Source organism: Pseudonaja textilis, chromosome 15, assembly GCF_049901715.1.
Source record: "Pseudonaja textilis isolate UNSWEBS1 chromosome 15, rPseTex1.2, whole genome shotgun sequence".
NCBI lineage: Eukaryota > Metazoa > Chordata > Lepidosauria > Squamata > Elapidae > Pseudonaja > Pseudonaja textilis.
In genome coordinates, this window is record NC_142004.1 from 12,853,715 (window position 1) to 12,869,873 (window position 16,159).

Genomic DNA, 16,159 nt, shown 5'->3' on the forward strand with positions numbered 1-16,159 from the left:
AGTTGAAGTCCACCTGCCTTAAAAGTTGACAAAGATGAGGGATGCTGCTGTAAGGCCGTGCAATGGCTCAGTTTGGAATTTTTTTCCCTGCCAGGGACCTCCAGAGGGAGGGGGTCACAAAAATATCAGTCTGGCATCAGCCCCCCGCTCCCCATTTCAGGTCCATTAACCATGACCAAGGCCATGTAGCGGAGTGGATCCTTACCTACAACTTTTGGCAACTTCTGACGGCGAAGGGGGATCCGGGGGAGCTTCAAACTGATTTGGCTGAACTGTCCACAGAGGCGCCTTGAAGATTTTTTGCGAGCCAAGTCCTGGCGAATGCTGTGAAGGAAGTTGGATCACCAGGTGAGACCACGATCGAAAGTTGCTGCATGGATAGCAATAACACTTAGACTTATTATACTGCTTCGTGGTGTTTTCCAGCCCTCTCTACGCGGTTTACAGAGTCAGCCTCTTGCCCCCAACAATCGGGGTCCTCATTTGATCGATCTCGGAAGGAGGGAAGGCTGAGTCAACCTGGAGCCGGTCAGGATTGAACGGCTGGCAGCCAGCAGAATTAGCTTGCAATACTCCATTCTAACCCCTGCACAGGAAGGAAGGAAGGAAGGAAGGAAGGAAGGAAGGAAGGAAGGAAGGAAGGAAGGAAGGAAAGAAAGAGATGGGAGGGAGAGAGGAGGGAAGGGAGGAAGGAAAGAAGGAGAAAGAGATGGCAGGGAGAGATGGCGGAAGGAAGGAGAAAGAGATGGGAGGGACAGAGGAAGGAAGGAAGGAGAAAGATGGGAGGGAGAGAGGAGAGAAAGAAGGAAGGAGAAAGAGATGGGAGGGACAGAGGAAGGAAGGAAGGAAAGAAGGAGAAAGAGATGGCAGGGGAGAAAGGAGGGAAGGAAGGAAGGAAAAAGATGGCAGGGAGAGAGGGATGGAGGGAGGAAGAAAGGAGAAAGAGATGGGAGGGAGAGAGGAGGAAGGAAGGGAGAAAGAGATGGGAGGGAGAGAGGAAGGAAGGAGAAAGAGATGGGAGGGAGAGAGGAGGGAAGGAAGGGAGAAAGATGGGAGGGAGAGGAAGGGAGGGAGGGAGAGGAAGGAAGGAAGGAAGGAAGGAAGGAAGGAAGGAAGGGAAGGAAGGATAGCAATTGCTTCACAGTGCTTTCCAGCCCTCTCTAAGTGGTTTACACAGTCAGTCACTTGCCCCCAACAATCTGGGTCCTCATTATACCGACCTCGGAAGGACGGAAGGCTGAGTCAACCTTGAGCCGGTCAGGATCGGACTGCTAGCAGTCTGCAGAATTAGCTTGCAATACTGCCTTCTAACCAGTGTGCCACCGCAGGTCTCAATATGATGTGGGGGGGAGGGGGTCGTCATACGGCATTGCATCTTTATAATTTGCTCCTTCCGTCTAAGACTTCCCTGCATATCACTTATCTTACCTGTCAAGGTGAGTTCGGGGGGAGGCGCTGTAATTTGGGGCAGGGGAAAGTGACACCTACAGCTGCGGATGGAATGAAGCAGGATTTTCCAACCTTGTCCACTTCAAGACGTTTGGACTTCAATACCCATAATTCTCCCGGGCAGCAAGGGGAATTCTGGGCAAGGGGAAGTCCAAAACTTCTGGACAAATGGTTGTCCAAACTTTGCTTGAAAACATCCAGTGATGGAGCACCCACAACTCTGGGAGTGAAGCTCTTTCATTGATTACAGGGAGTCCTTGACTTACAGCAGTTCGCTTAGTGGCCATTTGAAGTTTGGACATCCCCAAAAAAGTGAGTTATGACCATTTTTCACCCTTTTGACCGCTGCTGCATCCCCAGGTTCACGCCATCAAAATTCAGGCACTTTGGCAACCAACTCACATTTATGACGGTTCTGGGATCCTGGGATCCCCTTTTGAGACTTCTCACAACCAGGTCAATGGAAAAGCCAGGTGGGCTTAACAGCTGTGTGACTAATTTAACCACTGCAGTGGTTCACTTAACAACACTGGCAAGAATGGTTCTAAAATAGGGCAAAAAAAGAGTAACTGAACTGTTTTTGCTTAACAGCAGAAGCGTTGGGCTCCATTGTGGTCATAAGTCAAGGACTATCCATAATTATTCTCAGGAACTTGGGCAGCTAAGCTTTCCTAAACTTTCCATTTTCCTAAGCTTTCCATTTTCATAAGCTAACAATTAACTAAACTAAGGGACGTGGTGGCTCAGGACTAAGACAAACTGAGCTTGTTGATCAGAAAGGCCAGCAGTTCAGTGGTTCGAATCCCCAGCGCCGCGCTAACAGAGTGAGCTCCTCTTACTGGTCCCAGCTTCTGCCAACCGAGCAGTTTGAAAACACATTAAAAAATGCAAGTAGAAAAATAGGGACCGCTTTGGAAGCCATATTAGCCCCAGATGCTTCCACGCTGCCACAATCTTGAGCCTGGGAAAATGGGAGGGGGGAATTTCTTGGAGCGTATATAGTTAGACATAATAGCATTCTTCTCCTAAGTCAAGGTCATGTCCTTTCTGCACCTGGGTGAGAGGACGTCTCAAGTTGGGACGGATGGAGATTGGGGCATGTGATGCGATGATGGGTGCAGGGGGTGAATTTGTGATTTTCTACTTATTGCAAGGAAACCTGGAACTTTCAGATTTGGGATTGCCCAGATGTGTCAGTTTATTACTCTAATAAAAAGAACCTTGGAGAGGATGCCTCTGAGTTATTTGTTGGAGTGGAGGTTTTCCGGAACGCTGACACTTTGGTGGGAAGGTCACAGCGTTCCGTGCGCCTTTGAAGGTGTTTACTCATGCCCGGCCACATGACCATGGAGACGTCGTCGGACAGCGCTGGCTCTTCGGCTTTGTAACGGAGATGAGCACCGCCAGCGGTGGGATTCAAATCATTTAACAACCGGTTCTCCACCCTAATGATTTCTTCCAGCAACCAATTCACCGAACTGCTCAGAAAGTTAATAACTGGTTCTCCCAAGTGGTGTGAACTGGCCGAATCCCACCACTGAGCAGCACCCACTAGAGCCAGGAACGACTAGCATGGATGTGCCAGGGGAACCTTTGCCTTTAAGGGAAGCTGTGCCAGATGGAAGTGCCCCCCTGGTCTACCCTTCCTCCCCCGTCCTGGCACCCTTTTCCAGCCAGGGCTCTTTTCGGGATTTCTGCAGCTTCCCTCCTTCTGCTCACACCCTCCCCCCCGAGGTGCCCCCTCCCCACCATGGGTACTCACTCCCGGGCCTGATCCTTCTTGCGGCAAATGCAACAGCAGGACAACAACGAGAGGAGGCAAAGCAGGAAGATCAGGAGGACTCCAGCACCAATGACTCCCATCCGCTGGTTCGCCTCTGGGGAGGAAAGAGGTTGGCCAGAGTCAGTAGGCAGAGGAAGCCACAAGCCAGCTGGCCTTGCAAAGTGGGATGTGTGTTTGTGTATATGTGTGTGTGTGTGTGTGTGTTGCAGAGTGTGCTGAAAAAAAAGCAAGATGGCAGCTGCGAGACTGTGAGGAGGCTGTTGCATCCGCTTTCTGAACCTGGCCTGGCACCTCCCCTACCCAGATGGGGCAGGAAGGTTTGCAGGGAGGCTGGCCAGGGACTTACCCATGTGGCACAGGCCGGTGAAGGGGTTGCAGGAGTCCTTGTGGCAGTTGCACAGCTCAGCACAGTTTGCACCGTAGTGGCCAGTTGGGCAGGTCAGGTTGCAGCTGGCGAAGGAAGAGTTGGCAAAAGAGGTTAGTTGCCCCTCCGCCAAAAACAGACCTGGAGCTCACCACAATCTTCCATTTAAATTACTCAGAGAAGAAGAATAGAATAGAATAGAATAGAATAGAATAGAATAGAATAGAATAGAATAGAATAGAATAGGAATAGGAATAAGGAATAGTGTAGCGTAGCATAGCATAGCATAGAATAGAATAGAAAAGAGAATGGAATGGAATAGGAATAGGAATAGGAATGGAATGGAATAGAATAGAATAGAATAGAATAGAACAGACTAGAACAAAAAAAGGAATAGAATAGAATAGGAATAGGAATAAGGAATAAGGAATAGAATAGAATAGAAAAGAATAGAATAGGAATAGGAATAAGGAATAACATAGAATAGAATAGCATAGAATACCATAGCATAGCATAGAATAGAAAAGAAAAGAAAAGACAATAGAATAGAATAGAATAGGAATGGAATGGAATGGAATGGAATAGGAATAAGGAATAGGGAATAGGGAATAGAACAGAACAGAACAGAACAGAACAGAATAGAATAGAGTAGGAACAGGAACAGGAACAAGAACAAGAACAAGAACAGAATAGAATAGAATAGAATAGAATAGAACAGAACAGAACAGAACAGAACAGAATAGGAATAAAGAATAAAGACTAAGGAATAGAATAGAATAGAATGGAATGGAATGGAATGGAATGGAATGGAATGGAATAGGAATAGGAACAGGAACAAGAACAAGAATAGAATAGAATAGAATAGAATAGAATAGAATAGAATAGAATAGAATAGAATGGAATGGAATGGAATGGAATGGAATGGAATGGAATAGGAATAAGGAATAGGGAATAGAACAGAACAGAACAGAACAGAACAGAATAGAATAGAGTAGGAACAGGAACAGGAACAAGAACAAGAACAAGAACAGAATAGAATAGAATAGAATAGAACAGAACAGAACAGAACAGAACAGAATAGGAATAAAGAATAAAGACTAAGGAATAGAATAGAATAGAATGGAATGGAATGGAATGGAATGGAATGGAATGGAATGGAATAGGAATAGGAACAGGAACAAGAACAAGAATAGAATAGAATAGAATAGAATAGAATAGAATAGAATAGAATAGAATAGAATAGAACAGAACAGAACAGAACAGAATAGGAATAAAGAATAAAGACTAAGGAATAGAATAGAATAGAATAGAATAGAATGGAATGGAATAGGAATAGGAACAGGAACAGGAATAGGAACAAGAACAAGAACAAGAACAAGAACAAGAATAGAATAGAACAGAATAGAACAGAACAGAACGGAACAGAATAGGAATAAAGAATAAAGAATAAGGAATAGAATAGAATAGAGTAGGAACAGGAACAGGAACAAGAACAGAATAGAATAGAACAGAACAGAATAGGAATAAAGAATAAGGAATAGAATAGAATAGAATAGAATAGAATAGAATAGAATAGAATAGAATAGGAATAGGAATAAGGAATAGAATAGAACTAGAATAGAATAGAATAGAATAGAATAGAATAGAATAGAATAGAATAGAATAGAATAGAATAAGGAATAGAATAGAACGGAATAAAACAAAATAAGGAATAGAATAGAATAGAATAGAATAGAATAGAATAGAATAGGAATAGAACAGAATAGAATAGAATAGAACAAAATAAGGAATAGAATAGAATTAGATTAGATTAGATTAGAATAGAATAGAATAGAATAGAATAGGAATAAGGAATAGAATAGAATTAGAATAGAATGGAATGGAATAGAATAGAATAGAATAGAATAGAATAGAACAAAATAAGGAATAGAATAGAACGGAATAAAACAAAATAAGGAATAGAATAGAATAGAATAGAATAGAATAGGAATAGAATAGAATAGAATAGAACAAAATAAGGAATAGAATAGAATTAGAATAGAATAGAATAGAATAGAATAGAATAGAATAGAATAGAACAGAACAAAATAGGGAATAGAATAGATTAGAAGCAGAATAGAAGGAGAATAGAATAGCATAGAATAGAACAAAATAAGGAATAGAATAGAATAGAATAGAATAGAATAGGAATAGGAATGGAATAGAATAGGACAGAACAGAATAAAATAGAATATAAAAATAGGAATAGGAATGGAATGGGGAATAGAATAGAACATATAAGCAATTACAAAAGTTAAAATTGAACTGAAACCAGAGATATTTTTATTAGGAATTTTAAAACAAAAGATTAGTAAAAAATCATTATATATTATACTTCACATATTAACAGCAGCAAGGTTTGCCTTTGCCCAGAATTGGGAATGTGAAAATACTCCCCCCAACTTTATGATTATAAAGAAAACTTGGGCATGTGCAGAAATGGACAGGATGGAACTCAATGGAACTCAGACACAACGAGGAGTCAGAGAACTACGAGATTTGGAATTTATGGCACAGTTGGTTGGAAGGTAGACATCAAATGAACAAAAGAAAGTCAAATAAGAAGGCATGACGGAAATTAGCAATATCACATGCAATCGGATATACGTTTGTAATATATAACTAGATGAAACTTCATGCTATACATTAATGTAATGAGTGTGAATGATTATTTTACATAATTTGAGAGAGGTCAAATTGAGTGAACGCTGTCTTGCTCACATTGTGATAAGTGGACTTTGGTTTTATTGTAATTTGTATAAATTTGTTTAATAAAGTATTTTTCTAAAAAAAGGATAGAATAGGGAATAGAATGGAACGAATGGAATGGAATAGAAAAATAGAATGCAGTATAGAATAGAAGACAGTAGAGTAGAGTGGAATAGGGTAGAATAGAGTAGAATAGAATAGAATTAGAATAAGAGTAGGGATAGAATAGAATAGAACAGAAAATTCTGGGAGTTGAATTCTGGGAGTTAAAGTTGCCAAGGTTGGAGACCCTAAATCTCAGGACTGAATCTTTATTTTTATTGATGTGGGTTTTTATAACATTGCCTTTATGCTGTTTTATGGATAGCAAATTGCCCAGAGTTGTTTTATGATGGGCAGTTATATCCATATTTTGAATAAATAAAGATTGAGTTGCTAAAATTTGCTGATACTAGTTTTCACATTTTATTTTAAAATAAGCCCCAGAATAGACATGTGAGACCCCAGAAGGCTTATGGTAACTCCCCAGCCCCCCAGCCCCCCAAAAAACCCAAAGGAGGATCAACATTTGGGCCCCTGCCAGTTCAATGCCTTCGCTTGTACCACCATGGCTTCCCCATTGGGGTCCTCAGAAGCTGGAAAAAATGAGGCAGCCGCCAACCACAAAACTGGCTGGCTCCATGCCAAGGCCTGAGCAGAGGCATCCTTGGGATGTGACTGCCAAAAAAGCAAAAAAATCCATCTGGCAGCTGCAACAGCATCATTTCTAATCTATGTTAAAAGGGGGAGGGGGCTTCAGTCATAGCCGTGGCCTCCATCTTGACTTTGAGGAGCTTTCTCTCGGACGTTCCTGGCCCTGAGCTCTTTTTTTAATGGCTCTTACAGTCTCCCTCCAAACTGTGTATCCAGCAAACAGTCCCAAGGGGTCAGCAAAATGCAGGATGCAGGATGCAGCCATGCCTGCCTGTGGTTATCTTACTTCCCCAGAGCTGCCGCCCCCCGGGAGGGAAACCTTTGGACAACCCTGAAGGGTTTGGAGAAGCAGAAGGAGCCACATGGGTGACCTGCAAGGCTTAAAAATACCCCCGTCTCTTTTAAATGTCCTTTAAATCCTGCTGTGCCCAAGCCAAAAAGGGACGTGGTGGCTAAGATGCTGCGCTTGTCGATCAGAAAGGCCGGCAGTTTGGCGATTCAAATCCCTAGCGCCGCGTAACAGAGCAAACTCCTGTTCCTTGTCCAGCTTCTGCCAACCTAGCAGTTCAAAAGCACATTAAAAAAAAAATGCAAGTAGAAAAATAGGGGCCACTTTGTGTCAGCTTTGGAAGCCATATTAGCACCAGACGCTTCCACACTGCCACCTTCTTCAGCCTGGGAAAATGGGCCGGGGGGGAATTTCACACTTTCACACTGAAACTGAAAGAGAAAAAAGAATCCAAATATTTCTTAATTTGGAATAAAATGGCATGATTGGGTGACATACAGAAATAAGAAATTAATCTGTAAGAGACCTCAAGAAACGAAACTGTAAAGATGTAGAATATATAAGAATAACAATTATAGAAAAAGTCATTAATTAATATTAGATAAATGTAAATACAATGTGTTAAGATATATAAGATAAGAACCTGTATACATGTCAAAAATGCTGTTGAAACGGTGATGTTTTATGTTGTAATAATGGAAAAATAAAAAAAATATATATTTAAAAAATGCAAGTAGAAAAAATAGGGAAGGAAATAGCGTTCCGTGCGCCTTCGGCGGCGTTTACTCATGCTGGCCACATGACCACGGAGACGTCTTTGGACAGCGCTGGTTTTTCGGCTTTGTAATGGAGATGAGCACCGCCCCCTAGAGCCGGAAACGACGAGGACCTATCACGTGCGAGGGAAACCTTTGCCTAAGCAGCTTTCTACAAGAGAAAAGCCTCACTGGTCATCCTTGACTTACGACCACAATTGGAAAGGACTTCAAGGCAGTGGCTGAGTGACTTGCAGCCAATTTTGCAACACTTTTTTTGTGTGCAAAGGTCATTAAGCGAATCACTGCAATTTTTAAGCAAATCGCACAGCCGTTTAGCAAATCCGGCTTCCCCCATTAACTTAGCTGGAAAGTTAATATTTAAAGTTAATTAAGCAGCCTGGAAAGGTCACATATGATGACCCTTTGACCCCTGGACTCTGCAACTGTCGTAACTACTTGCCGGTTGCCGAACAGCCAAATCTGGACCGTGTAACCTCTGAGAGGATGCAGTAATTGTAAATGCAACTTGTAAGCAGGGGTGGGATTCTGCTGGTTTGGGCGAATCCCTGGCTCCGAAGACCAGCTGGGAGTGAACCAATGAGCACTGCCCCTCTAGAGCCGGAAATGACTGGCATGTAGGGGCGAGGGGAACCTTTACCTTTTACCTTGATGCCCAAGCCAAAATAAGTAATTTCCCGACATAACAGCCGTTGTTGGCTGTTAAAGTGGGATGATTTTCCACATTTGGGTTCTTTAAAGTGAAAAATGGACTTGCAACATAATTTTTTCCTCCAAAATGGGCAGTTTTTTTAAAAAGAGAAAAAAACGTGGCACTTTGAGCATAGGAAGGCCGTGCTCCTCTGACCTATAAGAGCTGCCCCTTGGGACACCTTTGCTTACGGTTCCCTTCCCCGCTTGGGCCCATGTGCCCAATTTATGAACTCTGTTAGTGTCAGATCTGCCCTCTTCAGCTTAGGGCTTTGCTGGCATCCTGTCATGAATTGTTAGGGGAGGGGGCTATTTGGCACATAGAGGGTAGAGATGGGCAAGGGTGTGTGTGTGTGTGTGTGTGTGTGTGTGTAGAGAGAGAGGGAGGGTGGGAAGGGGAGAGAGAGGGAGAAAGAGAGAGAATGAACGGTGTGAGAACTAGCCTGTTCCAATGTTCAAGGCTGTGGAGCCTGGGAAAAGAATGAACTGCACCAAGTGGCACCTACCGAGCTAATCCCCAAATGCCTTTGGGCTACAACGATTGGAGGGTGACAGACTGGTCGAGGGGTGGGAGGGCCGGGCAGAAGAGGAAAGAATTGTAACTCTTTGCGCAGGAACCTCAGATCTTGTTCTGACCCAAACCTTGTTCCAAGGAAACAAACACCCAAACAGAGGTAACAGCAAAATCTTTTAATGATTCTTTACAAATTCCATTCCTTCACAGTTAAAAGGCTGTTTCCAACTAATTGTCTCTGATAAGAACGAGCCTTGCCAAGGTGGTGCAAGGCTGCCAAGAACATGAGATAAAGTTACTAAGAAATATTTCAAACACAAAGAGTCTCCAAACACCAACCAAGATATTCCGACCGTCCACCAGGCTTGAGTGCAAAATCTTCTTTGCTTCCTGCAAAGAACTCCGGATTCTCAGCTGGCTTTTATCTCTTAAGGGAGGGGCCATTACCTTGCAGCCTTACTCCCGAGTTGCCCATGCTGCTGCAGGTGCTCTTTCCTTTGAGCAGCCCTGCACGCACACACGCTGAGCACAGGCTCCTCAGGGGCTTCTTTATCACTGCTGCCAGCCTCCACCATCTCCAAAGGCAGGACTCCACTCCCTGATGGTCCTGGCCCCATCCCTGCCTCACACACAGGCCCCTCCTCTGAGTCCTCGCTCTCCGAGACCTCAGACATCCACACCTGCTGCCAGCAAAGCACAACAGATCTAACCTTTCTGTTTGCTGCCACCAGCTATCCTCAGTAAAAGATCCTATCGCTTCAACCCAATGGAGTCGAGGGTCTTTCTTTCCTAGCGACCTAGACGGGGAAGGCCTGACAGCTAGCCACTCCTCACCAAGCTAGTAGTCCAAGTGTGGGAGCTTCTTATGAGTGAGCACTGTGGTTTAGCCTGGCTTCTAAATTGAGATACAGAGGGTCCTTGCCTTACAGCCATTCCTTTAATGATTGTTTGAAGTTACGGCAGCACTGGAAAAAAGCGGCTTATGGCTGGTCCTTGTTCTTATGACTGTCACAGCCTTTCCACAATCGCACAATCCAAATGGCACCTGGCATATATTTACCATGGTCACCGTGTCCCATCAACATTTGCAACCTTCCCAGCCCGTTTCCGACAAGAAAAACCAAGAGGGGGGAGGGGGAAACCGGATTTGCTTAACAAATATGTGATTCGCTTAACAACAGTGGCCAAAAAAGGTCATAAAACAGAGAGTGGCTCACAACCCTCTTGCTTAGAAATAGAAACTGTGGTCGTAAGTCCACCTGTTCCTGCCACTCACTAGCCCAGAGATGGGTTTAAGCAGTTTTATGGTGGCAGTCCATCATTAACGCCTGACAGCCTGGCTGAGGATTTTCACCAGCCGTCCCAAAGGTGCTTTTTTCAAGAGTTTCTGGTTTTCCTTTGAAGACGTTTCGCTCCTCATCCAAGAAGCTTCCTCAGCTCTGACTGGATGGTGGGGAAGGGAAGGATTGATACTCCTTACAGACAGCTGGTCATTTGCGTCCTTTTAGAGGGTCGCTGAGGCCACTTGGAGGCTTATCTGTGTCCTCAGGGTCACCTGAGTACTGCAAATGGTTCCTGTAGTCTTCAATTATTTCCCCCTCTGGAAATCCATTCCTCCTCCCACACCATTCCAAGGGGGTCCATCCCAAACTGTATGGCTAAAAGTCTGTAGAGATTCTCAGTCCTCCAGGTGATGGTTGTCCCAAAGGGGCTTTTTCAGGAGGCAACTGGACTTTCTTGAGTTTTTTTCTTTGAAGATGTTTTGCTTCTCACCCAAGAAGCTTCTTCGGCTCTGACTGGATGGTGGGGAATGGAAGGATTTATATTCCTTGCAGGCAGCCGGTCATTTGCGTCCTTTTAGAGGGTCTTCGAGGCCACTTGGAGGCTTATCGGTGTCCTCAGGGTCACCTGAGTGGTGCAAATGGCTCCTGTAGTCTGCAATCCCTTTGGAAACCCACCCCCTACTCCTCCCGCCCCCCGACGAGTGAGCTAACCCTGAAGAAAGGAGTCAGCCTGGCTGGAGGGGGCTCACTCTCCCTAAGCAGCAACGGGCGGAGGCTTGGCCATCCCATCCTCCCAGGAATGCTGATGCCTCTTGGACCTCGGGAGGTTGTTTTGTCCTTGGCTCGGATCCTGCCCTCCTCAGGGCCATGTGCTGGTTTGGCCCAGAAGCTTCCTGGCTCTTCGCAGCAGCTGCAAGCTGGCCGGCTTACAAAGGAACGTGTTTCCTGCCTGCCGTACTGTTTTCAATTTGGAGACTCGTTTGAGAGTTTGCAGTTCTGCAGAATTTTGCATCTTCGTAGTTTTTGCCCAGTTGATGGTTTCAGGCAAGAATGACGAGCTCTTGGAGGCTCAGCAACCTCTGTGAGGTTTCAGCCACTTTATTATGCTCTTTTTTTTACTTTTCCAAAGAGCATATTTGGATGCCATGTCCTGCAGACCTGCAGGCACCCTGGCACCAAGCTGGCTCACACTGCCAACCTGTGAAGGGCTATGAGAATCATCTTGGGAGGGCTGAAACATTCTGTAGCCCCCCCCCCCAAACCAGCATTCCTCAGTCTTGGCAGCTTGAAACATTGCTGGCTGGGGAATTCTGGGAGCTGAAGTCCACCAATCTTAAAGTTGTTACGATTGAGAAACGCTGCCTAAGCCAACCTTCAGCTTTTCTTTTCTTTTTTCTTCAAAAATTTATTAAGTAAATCATTAAAAACATTGGACATGGTGTGATCGTCCAGACAATCCTGTTTGTCATATATATTATGGCATAGAATACGTATTTTATATACATATCTTCATTTATACATCTGCACACTGCAAAAACATATGGACTACACAACTCGATCAGGGCAAAGCAATCTACGTAGACTTCTGTAAAGCCTTTGATTCAGTGGTACATGACAAAGTACTCCTAAAACCAAAATCTTATGGTATCTCTGGAAAATTGCATAACTGGATAGAAGCATCCCTGTCAAACAGACAACAAATGGTCAAAATTGGGAGTGTCCTATCAAATTCTGTACCTGTCAACAGTGGTGTCCCACAAGGCAGTGTTCTAGGACCAACTCTCTTCATACTCTACATAAATGACCTCTGTGATCATATTAAGAGTAACTGCGTTCTCTTTGCCGATGATGTAAAGCTATTCAACACCACTGACAATACTGCTACCCTTCAAAAAGACCTCGACTATGTATCAGAATGGTCAATCAAATAGCAACTTCAAATCTCAACAAATAAATGCTCTGTCTTACATATTGGCAAAAAAATATATGAAAATAAAATACAAGCTGAATAGTCAAGACCTTGTTGATGATCCAAACTCTGTCAAGGACCTTGGAGTACTCATCTCTAATGATCTAAGTGCTAGAGCCCACTGTAACTACATAGCCAAAAAGGCATTAAGAGTTGTTAACCTAATCCTACGTAGATTTTTCTCTGGTAATATCACACTACTAGCTAGAGCATACAAAACATTTGCTAGACCAATACTTGAATACAGCTCATCAGTCTGGAACCTGCATTACGTATCTGATATTAACACAGTTGAGAAAGTCCAGAAATATTTCACAAGAAGAGTTCTCCACTCCTCTACTTGTTGCAGAATACCTTATGACACCAGACTCAAAATTCTAGACCTAGAAAACCTAGAACTTGGCCGCCTTCAGTCCGATCTAAGTAGAGTATATAAAATCATACATTGCAATGTCCTACCTATCAATGAATACTTCAGCTTCAACCATAACAACACAAGAGCACAATAGATACAAACTCAAGGTTAATTGCGCCAAACTTGATTGCAGGAAATACGACTTCAGCCACAGAGTGGTCAATGTCTGGAATACTCTACCTGACCCTGTGGTTTCTTCCCCAAACTCCAAAAACTTTAACCTTAGCCTGTCTACTATTGCCCTCACCCCTTTCCTAAGAGGTCTGTAGGGGGTGTGCATAAGCGCACCAATGTGCCTACCATCCCTGTCCTATTGTTTCTTTTTTTATTTTTCTTATATGCATCCATTTCATGTATTCATAACTATGTTTATACTTATATCTGTTATCTTATAATCGCCTGACTAAACAAACAAACAAACAAATAAATAAATAAACAAATATAACATTTATGCAATAGTTTCCAATTCTAGTCATACGTTCTGCCAACCCTATCTCTTTTGATTCTAGATCCTTCCTTTTTCCCCACCATTGATAGAATTTATCCCACACTTTATAGTATTCTATCTTGTCTTTATATTTCAGGTCTAAAGTTAATTTATCCATCTCAGCACATGTCCATATCATTTTTATTACATCATTTTCATCGGGAATTTCTTTGTCTTTCCACTTTTGAGCAAAGGTTTGTTTTGCTGCTGTAATCACATGTATTGTTAAATAGACTTCTTCTTTGTTGTATTTTTCTGTTATAATTCCAAGAAGAAAAAATTCTGGTTTATATTCCACTTTATGCCCTACCATTTCCTCACGCCACCTCCGAATTCTCTGCCAAAATTCCTGGGTTTTTCTACATTTCCACTGTATGTGGTATATGAACCCTATTCTTTGGTGCATTTCCAGCAGTTAGGTGATATATTTTGATACATTTTAGACAATTTTGCTGGAGGAAGATGCCACCTATAAAACATTTTATATAGGTTTTCTTTATACGATGTGGGCAATTTTTTTTTGTTTCTTTCCCATAAAGTTTGCCAACTGTCCAAATTGATTCCATGCCCCAAAATTTTTGCCCATGCCAACATCGTTTCTTGTACCCGCTCCAGTTTATAATCCAATAAACTTCTGTAGATTTTCCTTATCAGTTTGTCCTCTGATCCAAGTAATATTTTCTCCAATATCATAGGCTGTCTACTGATCCTCCATTCTTTCATATCTTGTCTATATCTTGATTGGACTTGTAGCTAAGCCCACCATTCCAATTCTACTTCGTTGATCTTTTAGTTCCTGCCTTGATTTAAATTTTCCTGCCTCATTTATGATGTGTTTATATGTGGTGGCTTTTCTTTGATTAAAATAGTTCGGGTGGACTAAAGCTTTTCTGAGGGCACAAACAAATCCATGCAATCCCTCCCAACAGACTGGGAAGAGCACACTCATCCACCAGAAGCCAAAAGGACAAATTCCCCACCAAACCTATTTTTAACAGGGGCTTCCCAGGGCTTCCCTCCCATCTGCATCCAAAGTCCTTTCATAGTTTGACCGGAGCAACGTATGGGGACCGCAGGCCACAACACCCGAGTTCCCAAGGAAGAAAATCCAGATGTCTCTCTCTTTCTCCCCACACAACCTGTTTTACAAATGCGCCAAATGTGTTTCACAGGGAGGCCTGGAACTCAGCAGAAGCTGTGCAAGAGGAAGGAAGGAAACTGCAAAAAAAAAAAAGAAAAGGAAGAAGGGATGAAAGAAAAAGCAGGAAGGAAGGAGGGAGGGAGAAAGGACGAGACATAGTTGGAAAATGTTCCAGCTTGGGGGGTTGATTACAGATGATTAATGATGTCTAAGGGCCAATTAAAGGATAACTCTCATATCCTCCAATCTGGCAACAATATCGAGGACTGTTTTGATGTTAGTTTTATAGGGAACAGGGATACCCATTCCACCCTTCTTGCAATCACAGGAACCGAGACTTTTCAGCAATTGTGGCCCAAGATGGCTTCAAGAACCACAATGAGGTTTCGTGGATGCTGGAACCTGTTTCTGAACTAAATCCAGAAGCTGCTTCTGTCTTCTTCATAGCTCCTGGGGCCAGTTATTAACAACCCAATAAAGTCTGACACTTAGGCAAGAAAAACCAAAAGGACACATATAGACTGGGTGAAACCAGGCTCAGTAGCAGGAACTGTGAGAGGGATCTTGGAGTCTTAGTGGACAACCAGCTAATTAGGAGCCAGCAGTGTGCAGCAGCAGCCAAAAAAGCCAATGCAATCCTAAGTTGCATTAACAGAGGGATACAATCAAGATCAAGGGAGTTACTAATACCACTCTATAAAGCTTTAATAAGACCACACTTAGAGTACTGCATCCCATTTTGGTCACCACACTATAAAAAAGATGTTGAGGCTCTCAAAAAAATGCAGAGAAGAGCAACCAGGATGATGAGGGGACTGGAGACTAAAACATATGATGAACAGTTGCAGGAACTGGGCTTAGTTAGTCTAGGGAAAAGAAAGACCAGGAGAGACACGCTAGCAGTCTTCCAGTATTTGAGGGGCTGCCACAGGGAGGAAGGGGTCAAGCTATTTTCTAAAGCACCCAAAGGCCAGACAAGGAATAATGGATGGAAACTGAACAAGGAGAGATTCAATCTAGAAATCAGGAGAAACTTTCTGACAGTGAGAGCCATCAACCAATGGAACAGAAGTTGCCTTCGGAAGTTGTGGGAGCTTCACCACTGGAAGCTTTCAAGAAGAGACTGGACTGTCTTCTGTCAGAAATGGTGTAGGGTCTCCTGCCTTGGGGGGGGGGGTTGGACTAGATGACCTCCAAGGTCCCTTCTACCTCTGTTAATCTGCTAGCTGGGTGGGAAATTCTGGGAGCTGAAGCCCACCTAACTTAAAACTCGCCACCAAGTTGAGAAGCAATGCTTTAGAAGTTTAGCACAAACTGATCTGGAGCTGATTAGCATCCTGCAGTCCATCTGAGAAGGATGTGAATTTTAATCCCAACACACTGATGGGTGCCCCAGGTTGGGAAAGCAGATGTTGCGGAATAAAACACAAAGAGAAGCCTAAGCTTGCAAGAATTCTGTTTTACATATATAATAGAAAAGAAACAGTGGGCAGAAAGATCCCCTTCTTCACCCAGAAGGGGAAGTCAGCTTTCTTTGCAGAAAACACAGGAAGAATTT

General features: G+C 43.3%; 1 protein-coding gene across 2 annotated transcripts in view; it reads right to left on the reverse strand.

Annotated features, from left to right (window-relative positions):
• Nucleotides 1-16,159, reverse strand: part of SCARF2 (scavenger receptor class F member 2) — an 82,780-nt gene that overhangs the window by 23,614 nt on the left and 43,007 nt on the right. For both annotated transcript variants that reach the window (XM_087913581.1, XM_026717069.2), the window contains 3 exons: nt 3,579-3,682; nt 3,212-3,326; nt 206-324 (listed from right to left, as the gene is read on the reverse strand). In XM_087913581.1, coding sequence (XP_087769707.1) covers nt 206-324; nt 3,212-3,326; nt 3,579-3,682 — 338 coding nt within the window. The remainder of the gene's footprint in view (nt 1-205; nt 325-3,211; nt 3,327-3,578; nt 3,683-16,159) is intronic.